The sequence below is a fragment of the Populus alba genome, chromosome 4 (assembly GCF_005239225.2).
Source record: "Populus alba chromosome 4, ASM523922v2, whole genome shotgun sequence".
Classification (NCBI taxonomy): domain Eukaryota; kingdom Viridiplantae; phylum Streptophyta; class Magnoliopsida; order Malpighiales; family Salicaceae; genus Populus; species Populus alba.
Genome location: NC_133287.1, coordinates 10,909,204 through 10,923,149, shown reverse-complemented (window position 1 = coordinate 10,923,149; position 13,946 = coordinate 10,909,204). Strand labels below are relative to the sequence as shown.

The 13,946-nt window shown below is 33.7% G+C and overlaps 1 protein-coding gene and 1 long non-coding RNA gene across 7 annotated transcripts; one reads left to right on the top strand and one right to left on the bottom strand.

Annotated features, from left to right (window-relative positions):
- Window positions 1–369: 369 nt before the first annotated feature.
- Window positions 370–5,826, bottom strand: LOC118055048 (transcription factor TCP13). 6 transcript variants are annotated; one of them, XR_004688600.2, is made up of 4 exons: window positions 5,638–5,824; window positions 3,798–5,138; window positions 2,845–2,996; window positions 370–1,890 (listed from the first exon to the last, which is right to left on the bottom strand). XR_004688600.2 is itself a non-coding variant. In XM_035066834.2 (3 exons), exons 2-3 carry the CDS (start codon window positions 4,994–4,996, stop codon window positions 3,899–3,901), a joined length of 996 nt encoding a protein of 331 aa, XP_034922725.1. In that variant the 5' UTR covers window positions 4,997–5,138; window positions 5,638–5,826; the 3' UTR covers window positions 3,456–3,898. The 6 variants fall into 6 exon arrangements, 3 of the variants coding, with proteins under 3 accessions (XP_034922725.1, XP_034922723.1, XP_034922724.1); XR_004688599.2 differs by having other exon boundaries at window positions 370–3,006; XR_004688598.2 differs by having other exon boundaries at window positions 370–2,996.
- Window positions 5,827–7,134: 1,308 nt separating this feature from the next.
- Window positions 7,135–12,890, top strand: LOC118055154 (uncharacterized). Its single transcript, XR_004688607.2, has 3 exons — window positions 7,135–7,576; window positions 8,413–8,533; window positions 11,971–12,890. It is a non-coding gene; the product is annotated as an uncharacterized lncRNA (long non-coding RNA).
- Window positions 12,891–13,946: the final 1,056 nt, after the last annotated feature.

Sequence of the window (13,946 nt, the reverse complement as noted above, 5' to 3'; positions counted from 1 at the left end):
ACACATGATTAATTATATATGCTAATTTAGATGAAAGAAGAGTTACCAAAAATATATATAAAAGAAACTCACTATTTTATAATAACAAGATTAACTACAAAACTATTAAGAACCCATCCTGTTATATACTATGAGATTCGATCATTTCTTTGGGTGATGCATGTTCATCGTGTTTTAAGAGAATAAAATATATGCATTGATTGGTTCGCTAATTTGTGGCCATGCTTTTCCCTTTCCCTTGAGCTTGCATATTTCGTCTTTTTTTTTTTTTTTTTTTTTTTTTTTAAAATTGCAAATTTCATTGTTTTATTTCACAGTTTTTGTGATGATTCGATGTACAAATGATCAACACACAACACTCATTTAAAAGAATAAGAACAAATCATTTTGATTTCTTTACAGGAGACGAGGAGATTTTATTAACAGATCATATAGCTAGCGAACAGATTAGCGGTGTGGTTGACGACAAAAGAGATAGAATACAGGCCAGCAAAAGGAAGAGTAAATATAAAGACGAATAAGAACATAAACAAGAACATTCATACTTGGTATTTCAGCAAGACCATCAACAGAAAATCTTCTTCAGACACTAATTTACTGGGGAGCATGGCCGATAATACACACGACTGTTCACATTACTGATAAACCAGAAACTAATGAGGATTTAATCATAATTTCTTTGTCGTGAAGATAACACCTGAATCTAAATCCGATGTGTTCTAATTCCCACTAAACTGTTTTAGAGTGGCAAGGAACATGCTTAGCAGAGACCTGGTACTGCTGTCAAGATAAATACCTAACTCATAGCTAGGGCAAGAGGTAACTAAGCAATGGAATTCAAGAACTCCAGAAACAGGACAGGTATATATCACCCCATAATACCGTATATAATACTCGATCTTGCCATGCTAAAGAGGGTAAAATGAAAAAAAAGAGAGAAAAGTAACAATCCAGAAACCTTTTCCTTTAGAGGCAGAAGGAAATCAAGCAAGAGAACAACGCTCTCTTTGTCTATATATAGTGTTCCAAAATTCATTTTACAGCGATGGTTTCTGCACCTCTTTGGTTATAATCAGCATCTGAATGATCACCAAATAAATTAATAGCCCGTGATGATTACTTCTCTCCACAAAATCTTCATTGAAATCACAATGTTCTTAATTTCCATGGTACGCACGTGAGATTAAGCTCTTGTTTATCATAGATTATTCTCAAATAACATAATTTCACCATAGACTACAATGATTTAATTTCAATTTTTAACATGAGAGATCCCATTAGTCTCTTTTTTTTCTTCTCTTCTCTTCCCTTCTTCCCAGAATCTCATTATTAAATTCTAGCCATGCACAATTTACACTACGAAAGTAAAATTCTTGTCGATCTGCATTCCATAAGTAAAGGACCAAAAAAAAATCGTCTTAACTACCGAATTATAACAGAATATGAACACTATATTATATATATTCATTCATTATAACAGAATACACCAATTAAGTACTCTCTAGATAAGAAAACATTCATTAATCTTAATTTGTTGGCTGCACCAGAAAGCTATTTTCGGCATAGGGTCACCCACAGCTAGATTTTATCTGCTTAAGTAGAAAACAATATGGTATTTTTGGGAGATGTTGATAACTACCTATATATTTTGCTACCCTTTCCTACAGAGTTAGATTGGCTATATAATGCCTTTTCTCTAAAATGTCTTCTCCGTCATCACATAGGAAAAAAAACTGGAATATATAAAACTGTAGCTAGATTTTGTTTGGGATTGTGGTGTGAGTTCTTGCATGCCCCGGTTCTCATCTACATACCGTTTCTCAAGCTCCCTTGAAGATGCCCTAATCCTAGGAGAGCTGGCTGAGAATAATACCTTAGCAAAGACAAGACCTAATATAATGGTGAGTTGTTTAATTGGACAGATAGTGTTTTAGTGTACAACACAATTTGATAAAAGTTTCGAGAAAATGATACATGATAAAAATATTTAGAAAACAACACAATTTCAATATACAACCACAATTTGAAATATTGGTTTTGTAATTGGAAATAATGGTTGTTTACTCAAGAAATTAAAAGTGAAATTAATTAACATACACAAAATTTAACATAAAATTATATGAAGATTCAATGGTTAAGACAAAATATTTAAGATTTAATAATCAAGAAATAAAAGGAGAAACAAGCTGATATGGTATAAGAGAGAAACGAGGGAAGAAAAAAAAGAGAAAAAAATGGAATAATCGGAGATACATTGAGACTCCTGTTTTTTACACACCTGATACTATTAAAAATATCTCGATGAGAAAATTCTAATTACACCATGAAAAACCACCAAATTAGATTATACTTGGTTAGTGATTTTGTTTTGGGTTAATTTTGGATTAAGATACTTTAAGATTTGGTTACCCCAAACAAAATCACTAACAAATTATAATATTGTTCGGTGGTCTTCTATGGTACGGTTAGAATTGTCTTGCCGAGATTTTTTTAATGATATCAAATATGTAAAAAACAAGGTTTCGGTGTGTCTTCGATGACTCATTCTTTCTTTCCTTTCCTTTTCTTCCCTCATTTCTCTATCATACCATATTAAATTATCTCTCCTCTCTTATTTTTTGATCATTGAATCTTGAATCTCATATGTTGACTATCAAATTTTTATAGAATTTTATATTGATTTTTGTATATATTAATTAATTTCACTTTTGATTTCCTGAGTAAACAACTTCTATTTCTAATAGGAATCGTTACAAAATCATTATTTAAAATCATGGTTACATTTAAGCTGTCTTATTTTTCAAATATTTTTATAACAAGTATTAGTTTTTAAAAAACTTTTACCTGGCCATGTTAAAATGGTAAAATACCCTCCTAGTCTCTCCCTCAATTTTGAGGACCACGTACAGATCTTTTCAGTTCATTGGATATAAGCAACTTTCACGAGCTCCTTTGATCATCTAAAGCTGCTACTCCTTCCATTATCTTGTTGGATCCTGTGCAAAGCTGACACTTATACTAGCACAATCATGTCTCATTCACTCACACAAGCAAATTAATTTTTTCTTTTTCGTTCTTTGAAATTACACAAGCTTAATTCAAAACCTATTTTTGGTTTGACTCTTTGCTAGTTTTTCCAGTGTTCATATCAGACTTCTATAAATAGCCTATCATTCTCTATTGATCTTTGTTTTCTCCAAGGTTTAATTTTCTTGCTTCAAAATTATGCTCATGGACTCTGAGTTAACAAGTATTTATGTATTTGTTGAGAAATCCGGTGTCAAAACTGCATTAACTTCATGAGATTGCAGACTCGAAAGTACTGAAGACTCCAAATCTTGTTGAAGCAAATAATGTTCATGGCTTTGGCATACAAAAAGTTGAATATCACATAAAGCATATAAGCTTAAGGTGTAAATAACCATCCTCTACAGCTTCCTCTTTGCACTTCATGCTAGATTGATCAACACAGCATATATAAGCTTTTATTAACTAAAATTCAGATGCAACATCAAATGTAACACATAATTATTAGGTCCATGACCTGTACAAATTGCTATCACTATGATCAATCAACTGAAAATCAAATTATTAAGATTATGTGGTTGTCTCACAAGTATCAAGCCATTCGTTCGACATAAAACACTCTCCTAGGACTGATGATCCAGACACCAAGATGCAAAAATGTGAAATCATACATGAGATTGTGACTATGAGTACCATTAGAAAAACTGTCTGCAAATAAACACACAGGACAGGTAGAAGTGTTCTAGTATAAGTTTTTAATAGAACAATACCTTTTCCTCTCGCCTGGGACACTAAATCAAACTGAAGCTTTCCTTGTTTTAGGAAGAAGGGCCATGTATTCTTCTTCTGCAATCCTTGCACTGCTTTCATGTCATTTACAAGGAAATTGGGGGTCCTTGTCCGGTGGACTTTCACTATTGTGAGAGTGGAGAACCCTAGGAGTCACACTGAAATACTGGGAAGGTCTCATGGATTGGCTTATAGGGTATGGACTTGGGGTAAGGGAGTTTGGTAAGAGATTTTGAGTGCTTGGGGTCAACCATTGAAAGTGGTTGATTTGTCTCGGATCAATCTCCATGGAAGCTGTGGCATGTGAAGGGAAATAAGACTGTGTTGTCCCAGGTGGACACACTAAAATTTGAGAGCCAGATGATAAAGACAAGGCAGATGACAATGGCACGACATTTAGGTTGTGTACATCTCCTGTTTGTGTTGCAAATCCATGGTTTCCCATATGAGATAATGGAAAACTTTGAGGTTCTAAATGAAAGAAAGAACCATAAGGCATGGCATTATTTGTCAAACCTGGTAAGGAAGAATGACTAGCTCTTTGTAAGAAACTGCTAGATAAAGCTTGCGCAGTATTCCCTTCAATACTGCCATCCTCCTTATCTTCTTCATCTCTCTTTGCCCAATTTTCTTTCTCATTCACTGGATCTGTCACAACCTCTTTCGACTTAGCCCTCGAAATTGCATCAGCATTCCAGAAAATCGGTCTAGTAAATCCACTTGTATCCTCCCAATCGATGCCGTTGTTCATCTTAAACACTTCTTTGCTAGACCGTGAGGCGCCAACTTCATTAGAAGAACCTAGCATTGCTTGATGATTCAGGGAAAAGTTCCCTGGTGGCATTGGGAGTGGAGGGAGTTCATCAATTTCATGCTTGGCTGCATTAAGCAACCAATCAACTACCTTGCTTGGTTGATTAAGGCCAAGTCTATCTTGAAGATCATACAACTGAATAGCAGTGGGAACCGAAAGCCTAACTCTCCTATCTCTCAACCCTCTAATGGTGCAAACTTTGCTATGCCTGTCTTTTCCTCCAAAAGCACGCGACACTCGCACAATTCTTGGATCCTTCAACCTTAACCATGGTGCTGAGCTAGATGAAGCCTTAGAAATCTTGCCATCATTTGAATCCTCTTCCTTTTTTGTTGGAGAATCCACTTGCTTTGAACTAGTAATCATCTTATGCCTCTCATCATCGGTAGTGCATACGAAATTGAACAAGCAAGTTGAACTCCTTAAATAACTGGAGGTTTGCACAGACTCCTTGTAGTGTCAAAGAAACCTTGCTGCATAAAGTTTCTTTGTGCTGCGGCTTCTCATGCTGATTCAGATCCATAAAAGGAAGAAAATGAGCAGTCAGATTAACATAACCACACAGCACAAGATCGGTCCAAACTGCAGTTTCCCTTAAAGAAAGAGTAAGTGGTTAAAGAAGATCGAAAAAACATTAAAAAAAAAAATAATCAAAACAAGCTATCTCTGCACAAGTAGAGGGGAATCTCTAGAAAAACAGTCAACAAAATAACATATAGAGTAAATATATATCAGAAACATTTTAAGAATTCCTTCGCAAGAATTCTTAACTAGCCATTTTTTTGTTCTGGAAGGTTTCAGTTGTGAAGAGAAGACAACAATATTCAGTATCATAATATTCTCTTACAATATTGTGCTCATCGAAGAGGTAATCCGAAGCTGAAAACAAGTAACTAGCTAGTATTGCATGAATAAATCAAGAAAAGAAGTATTTTTAAAGGAAGGGAAGGGTTTTAGTAGTCATAGCTAGGCATGCACCTAAGTTTGGGATTAGTTGCAGCACTTACAGTGTGAAGAAAGGTAATGAAGTCTGCACCAAGGTTGCCTGTGTCTGTATATATCTTACGCAATTTGGTATCAATATCTGGAAATACTTTTCCTTTGTTTCGATCACAGAGAATAAACTTATTGGAGAAGGTACGCCATTTTAGAAAGCTAGGAATTCAACCGACCATGCTCCAAGGAAGACGTAAAGATAAAGCAATGGCATCAGTGGAGCCGCGTGTCATATACCCCCCCCCTCGGGTCAAATAAATTATGCTAGTCCATATCTTATCATTTCGTTTGTCACGCATGTTGAGCAATCATTGTCTCAATGAATGGTCATTAGGACTAATTAATTTTCCCTTGGCTAGCTTGGGTAAAAATTTAGAGTGTCAATTTGTGGAAAACACCATGTTAAAATGTTGCGCAAACACATTGCATAAATTGAGTTGGGGACCATGCTGCTGCTGGACGTTTCGAAAAGCGGTGAGTTGTGCTTTATGGGCAACCACAAATAAAGGTTTTGTGGCTGAGTTCTGGTCACATGGGTCGATCGATATCAATGCATGCCTAGCTAGTACCGAGTATACATAATGATTCTAAAGGGAGCCAGAACTGGAAACAGCAGCTTCAAATTAGCTAGCGAGCTCATATCTGCTTCTCGTCTGATACAATATTATACACGGCAGCCCAGTTCCAAACCCCGGCACGTTTCTAACACTAATTTAAGTAGGAGTGATGACTTTGGTTGGTCTTTGAGGAAATTTGCCAGCAGTCCTGGAAGATGTCGTCCTATGATCCATCACCTAATAAAACAAGTTAAATGTCTCAATATAAGACATCTTGTCATCAATTCATGAGATTATGAGTTAGGGTAGAAAAGAATTCAAGGACAAAAAGAAATCCACTAAGATGAGAAGTGTATTCCTGGGCATTAAAAATTGTGGTCTACAGTACTCTTAGAGGCTTGTCATGTTGACGTAAATGACAGCTACACAAGAAGGTTGAGAGAGAGGGGGGCCGTATAGCTACCTTATAGGTGAGGGACCAACATCAAAACTCCCACTGAGATGAGGACCACACACAACTTTCTGCAGAGAGATATGCATGGAGCAAGTTGAAGTGTTGAACTTGAAACCAAACAGCTGACACTGCGTTAGAAACTCTCTTTTGATGGATAAAAGCCGACTTGTTAGATGGAAATTGAAACGTATTCAAGTTTATTTTTCTTTCCTTGACAGGGATATAAGGCCACGCTTTCTTCGTTTCACCTTCTTCATTGATAAGGCATGTGTGGAACCCAGTTTCTAATTAAACCCTAGCCGGAATTCACAGTGTTTGTGCTGACCGTGGACTTTTGCTTCGACCAATGCGTGGCTATTTCATCTTCTTCATCACCACAGCCTTCGTGTGTGGATGGCTTCCTGATGGAAATCTCTTTCAAGAAAACAAGACAAAATACATATATATAATTAAATTCAAGCCAAACTTTGAATTGCGAATCCATTAATATTGTCACGTTGGCTCAAGAACAATAAAGAAGCAGATTGTTTTCAACCCAGACTATGAAAATCTTGGAGCCTAAACACCTGTGAAGTTGAATAAATGAAGTTAATCTGGATGAAAAATAAGACTAAAAAAAAGTGTACATTCCTCTTGAAAATATGTATATGCTTCTTTAGCGACATGCATCCCCTAGCTACCCAACAAGCAATTGTCAATCCAGAGAGAGAGAGAGAGAGAGAGAGAGAGGCCCTTCACTGCTTGTGTTACAGGAGATAGGGATGGATGAGAAAACTTTTAGGGTTTTAATCTCTTAGCATCTCTCTCTAAACAAGCAGTGGCGGTGGAAGAACCGTAGAAAGGTTTCTGTACACAGTTCTGACTGACTGACCCAAAGGTTAAGTTATTGACAAATTAATGGTCCTCAGATCACAGACACAAACCACTGGTCAGATTAAGGTTGGTAACATATTTTTCATCTTTTTCACTATTAATTTACCCTCACCATCCCAATTCTTGAAGACAGACAAGTATGGTGACAAGCTTTTTTTTTTCTTTTTTGCCCAAACAGAGACATGCATAGCACACCATTTAACAAAAAATAAAAATAAAAAATGGCTGATTATTTCTTGCGTTTTTATCATTTTTTTTTCACATAAGAGAATAGGCTTTGATCACATGTAATATTATTGTTTCAATTGATTTTCAAGTTATGATTATTATTCTAGTTTTACAGCTGTTCTTGGATTTGTTTATAAATTAATTTAGATTAAGGTTTATTTTTTCAAATAATTTTAAAGACACCCCTTTGTATGATGTATATAGAAGTATATAGATTTTTATCGATATTAATCTCAAAATTTAGCCACTTCGCCAACAATTTGAGTTAACATATCATGATAGGTATCAACCAAATTATAGATATCAAACAAATTTACATTACTCATGACATTCGGTTTCATCAACATGTTTTTTTATTTCACAATTTTAAATGTATATCATCATTACCTATGCCTTCGTCTACATAACTCTTAATTACATCATTGCTTTTCTTGATATATTTCTTGAATTCATCTTTACACAAACTAGTCTTGCTAGTTTGTATCCACATGCATCTTTGTCTAATGATCATTCTTCAGGTTTAGATTCTACTTTGTTAGATTCACAGATCTCTACCTCTTTTGATATTGATACATGGATTATTTTAGTTTCCAACTTCCCTTTCTAGTATCTTGACATTATCTTCATCTGGATTAGATTTGGTTACTGACCTTTCATAATATTATCTTTAACAGGTCTTAATTCCAAATCAAACCTCTACTATTCCAACCCCCTCTAATGTTCAATGATCCTTATCCAAGAAAGCATAAATCAACAAACATGAGCTTATCTTTGGCTTTTAAAGTCACTTTACGGGTAACACCCATTTCTGCTAATGAACTCTTAACTTTTCAAGAAGCAAACAAATATGTGTCATGGCATCAAGTCATACATGCTCAAATTCATGCTTTACATTTAATTGTACATGGTTATTAGTTTCATTTCAACTTTCTATGAATGTTGTTAGTAGTTGTTGGGTGTATAAGATTAAGTGTCGTGCTAATAGTAGTGTTGAGAGATGCCAAGCTCACTTAGTTGCTAAAGGGTTCACTTAACACGAGGGTATTGATTATTCAGAAACTTTCAGTCTCGTGTTTAAGCCCACTAATGTTTGGTTAACTCTTACTATTGTAGTATCTAAAGGTTGGCAAATCAACCAACTAGATGTTCAAATTACTTTCTTAAATAAGATTAAAAAAAAAAAAAAAAAAAAGAGGTTTGTATGGAGCAACCTTCAGGTTTTATTAATCCTACTATTTCCTCTCATATATATCAACTTTATAAATCTTTGTATAACATTTTGAGTGATTATCTCCTCTTTTTTAGTTTCTATACCTCCAAAGTTGATACATCATTATTCATTTTGGTTGTTGGTAGTGATATCTTTTAACTACTTGTTTATGTAGATAATATTTGATTTATTGGAAGTAATTCAGTCTTACTTAAATTTTGATTACTTTACCGAGCTTAGTGTTCAAGCTTTAGGATTAAGGTGTTACTTATTACTTCTTGATGATTGAAGTTATCCCTATTTGTATGAGTCTCATACTTAGTCAACATAAGTATGCTCTTGATATTTTTCATAAAGTTATGTCATCTTGTAAACTTGTTGATGTTCCTGCTTCTTCATCAAAACTAGATATAATGTCTAGTGATTTTTCTTTTCTGATCCAACAAGATTTAGACAAATTATTGGTGTTCTTTAATATCTAACCTTTATTGGGTTGGATATATCTTATGTTGTGAAAAAGGTATGTCAGTTTATATATGCTTTTACTTTTTTTCATTGGGCTACAGTTAAACGTATTATGTGTTATTTGAAAGCTACAATCTCTTATAGTTTACATATCACTCATTGTTCCTCTTTGTCATTTTAAGGCTTTACTGATGCTGATTGGGCTAGTGGTGTCGATGATCATAAGTTGAATGTTGGTTACCTTGTGTATTTAGGCAACACTCTTATTTCATAGAAATTTGAAAAGCAATGCCCTGTTGCTTGTTGTTTTTCTAAAGCTGAATACAAGGCTTTCACTTATGGTACTGTTGAGATTTTATAGCTTTGTTTTTTTTTGTTAGACCTATGGTTTTCTCATGCTTCTGTTATTATATTTTGGTGAGACAATTATGGTGCTATCTATTTATCTACAATTCTTATTTTACATTGTAAGAACCTGATATTTTAACAACCTTATAAGGCTTGAACCCATAAAAAACATGGTAATATATATAAAGTTTCAGTAGTCTTTCAATATTTTTATAAATGTACATAATTTATTACAATTCTTATTGAAATTTACATCCACATTAACTATTTATAAGGTTTTTTTTCTTTCTAAAAATACAAATATGCTTTCTGTATAATACTAGGTAGCTTAGTGACCCTAAAAAATAGATATCCTCAAAGGAATTTACCTATGACATACACAAAATTACAAAATAAATCATATTACACATTTGCATCTTCTTAATTACCAACATTTAACAGTTATATGATCAAAATCAATTTCATAATTTTTTTTTGTAAAAACGTTGATCTTATATCAATTTCCAATATCTTACATTTTTCATTATTCCCCGATAAATTTTCTTCTCATCATTTTATTTATCACATTATCATCCTTGTATCACTAAATAATTTACTCCTTATAGTGTTAAAATTGACTAGTCTCCTTCAAACAATTTCATACAATGTCTCTTTTCACATCAAGGTTATTTCATAACTATTTTCACTTTATGAATATATTCAATTTATATTTATATATATTAATATTAATACTAATATTTCATCACTCATGGAATTTATCTTATAATTAATTTCCTTAACACATATTAATCATATGTAATTAACTCATTGCATAAGCATGTCTAATTCACATCGTTATTTAATTCTCAATATATTTAATTCATGTCGTCATTTTACGATCCTAGCATTTATTTCATCTATGATATACTGTACTTTAGTCTATGTAACACCCTTGTCATATTGAGAAATTTCTTTAATTCATTATTCATTTTACTTATTTCATGTCCATTTCTATTATTTATAATTTATCACATAGTTTTCTATTACTTTTATACTTACAAGATATGTTCAACTTATCTTTCTTTTTTGTTAGACTTTTATAGGGCTAAATGAATACCCAATCATTAACGTATCAACACGCAAACTCATATATACCTTGCTCAATTGCATGTTATTGTTAATATGAAATACATGATCTGCTAATCGATTGATTATTTGTTATTATTTTTTATATATATATTTACCACATCAATTACTAAATTGCTAATTTATTATTTTACTTTTAACCTTACAAATCAATACAATTAGCACAATTTAAGAACATGACAATGTTCTCTCTAGCCCAAACTGGAGGCACATGCCTTCCATTGATAATAACAACAATAATACTATATAATTTAATTATCATTATAATTCTAACAATTATAAAAGCATATAAAATTAAATAATTAAAAAGGTAAGGGAGGGTCAATCCCTTAACATTTATTATTATTATTAGGATAAATAGAAAGGTATGGGATAGTTAAATCTTGTCAGTGCTGAATTATAGGATGCATAGTTATGTAAATTGTATGTACCTTGTATAGCTTTATAGTTTTGATTTTGTGTAGTGTGCTATACTTATTTATAGCCCTCCTTGTATAAATAGAAAACATAGAATCACAATTGTTAAGCTTTCTATTATTCTCAAAATTCTATCTATCATGTTTTCATTTTGTAATATTTATATAGTTGTAGCTTTGGAAGCCAACACATATGTACCAAAACAAAGGCTTATGCTTATTACTAGGAATTCATGTTGAATATTGCTTTTCTCTATCCTTCAAGTCTATCAAGGAATTAGAAGAATCTAAGAAATAATATATCCAAACTCATTGGGCAAAATAAAATTTAGGTAACTAACTTGTGGAAGTTGAAAGGAAGAAAATAGAGAGTATAAGAGAAAGAGTTTTCGATTTATTGTTTATAATGATAATAGTAATAATTAACCGTTGCTGTTAATTTGTATTTATATTTATATTTCATGGCAGAGAGTATGTGTAGCTTACCTTCGATCTCTGCCCATCTTTGCATTATTCACTGCCTGAGCGCCTGCATTAATTTCTGCAGTGCTCACTGTTTTTTTTGTTGTTCTTTTTTCCTTTTCACCTTTCTTGTCTATCGTGGCCTTCCCTATCCTTTTTCTTTCATGGGCTAACAAACAACATTACTATACATAACTACATGACAGAAAGAAACAGCAATCCCAAGAAATAAACAAAAGAAAGGAAAAGCAGGGCCATTCAATGGAGATATTGAACAAAATAAAAGTGAGGGCACACGCTATATCCAGACCGGAATCCAGTAGACCAGAGACAGATAAGAACTACATATGGGTGCTAATATCTAGCAATCAGAAGCCTTCCTAACCTCTTCCTGTGCCACAAATCAGAGATAAATTATGACAGAAACGTTGATAAACATGAAGAGAGTGATGGAGATGGTGAGCAGCAGGTGCAGTTCCTGCAGGCCACCTTCTCTAGTCAAAGTTTGGGCACAATAGCTATTATCTACACATGTAAGAATGTTGTAACCAGCTTGTTCATGAAAAATGCATCGGGCCAATATAGCTATCATGTATAAGCAGTTGTTTTGAATAAAGTCAAGCCACCATCTTTTGCTCTTTCGGTACAAGAATGAAGCAAGTGCATCTTCCACTCCATTGACTGCAGCTATGGAAAAAAAGAGAACCAGGAAAAATAAGCATTGCGTCTTTTAGTCATTTCATTGAGTGGACGAGTTGTTGAACTAATTGAGAAAGCATACGCATGCTTGAATACCAAAACAATGAAAAAAAGAAGAGAGGAGACACTTGAAAAAGACTCCGAGCGCGCATGTTTGTCACCTTTTAGAAGGAACATAGATGCTTGTGTTGTCATTCAATGTTGTCTTATATTGAGATGGATGCCCGGAAGAATTTAGCTTTAGCCCCGTTTACAGGCTATATATGGATAAGGTAGATTTCAATACAAGGTTGTACTACTCGTCAAATCAATTTCAAATTTTATTTTTGTTTTCCCACAAAGTGAATTCTCGAGCTAATTCTTACATATTAAAATTAAGTTCATCTCTCCGATATAGTTGAGAACATACTACTATGGACGTTTAGCCTGAAGGGTGGATCTTCTTGGTGGATTCACAGGCACACTGGGGGGTTATGGTTGTTTCTACCTTCTTTAATTATTCTTAAAGAATTTTGAAAACAAATGAAATGATATATATTTCTTAAGAGAGGTGAAGCTTTTTTTTTTTAAAGAAGGAGGGTATCTGACCAGTTTATATGTATTTTAGCTAATATTTTTATGTGTATGTTGACTAATCTCTTGAAATCCTGAAATTAACAACCAAAAAAATTTCAAATGATTCTCAAACTAAAAACCTTTAAAAAACATTAAAAGTTGAGATGAAGCTCTTTGTTTCTTCTGGCAAGAGAAGGGAGTCAATGTAAGGGTTAGGGTCATTTCAAACCCATCCAAGGTCTGAAAATGAGGTTAAGGAGATGTGTTGAAAAAAGGTTGAAGCCTGAAGGAAAGAAGCCCAGATGCAAGCAAGTCGGCAACTGATTTCCAAAATAAACACTGCTGATTGGTGACAGACCACCACCGATCGTCGACCAGCAGAATCCTTTGGTGGTGTAAATTAGCGATGGCGACAACCAAGAGGCAGCTATTCCCGCAGTCATCTCCAAGTAAATATTTCAAGATTTGATGCATCTTCTCCATCAAGACTGGATGATCCCTTCATGATCATTTCAAGTTCTAAGAGCCTTTTCTTGGCTCTGTCACCAGGACAGTACTCATGTTCCCATACAAGAACTTGCGTATCTCAAGTTTGCCAGAAGAATATTGTAAAAAAACAATAAAAAGTTATGTATTAAAACATACATCTGATCCCTAATTATTATTACACCCTTGAGGCTGAAATTAGATGCTACAACTACCTCTGTCAGGTTGACTGAGAAATTTATGAAAAGTTTTATGTTCAGTTCTCCTTAAGGCTGAAATCAGACGCTACAACTACCTCTGTCAGGTTAACTGAGAAATTTATAAAAAGTTTTATGTTCATTAATCTCTCCGATTAGATCAAAGACAGTATTTGTGACGGAATAAAAGATTCGCCACAATTACAACGAGATTGCTGACATATTAAAGATTAGACTCACTTGGG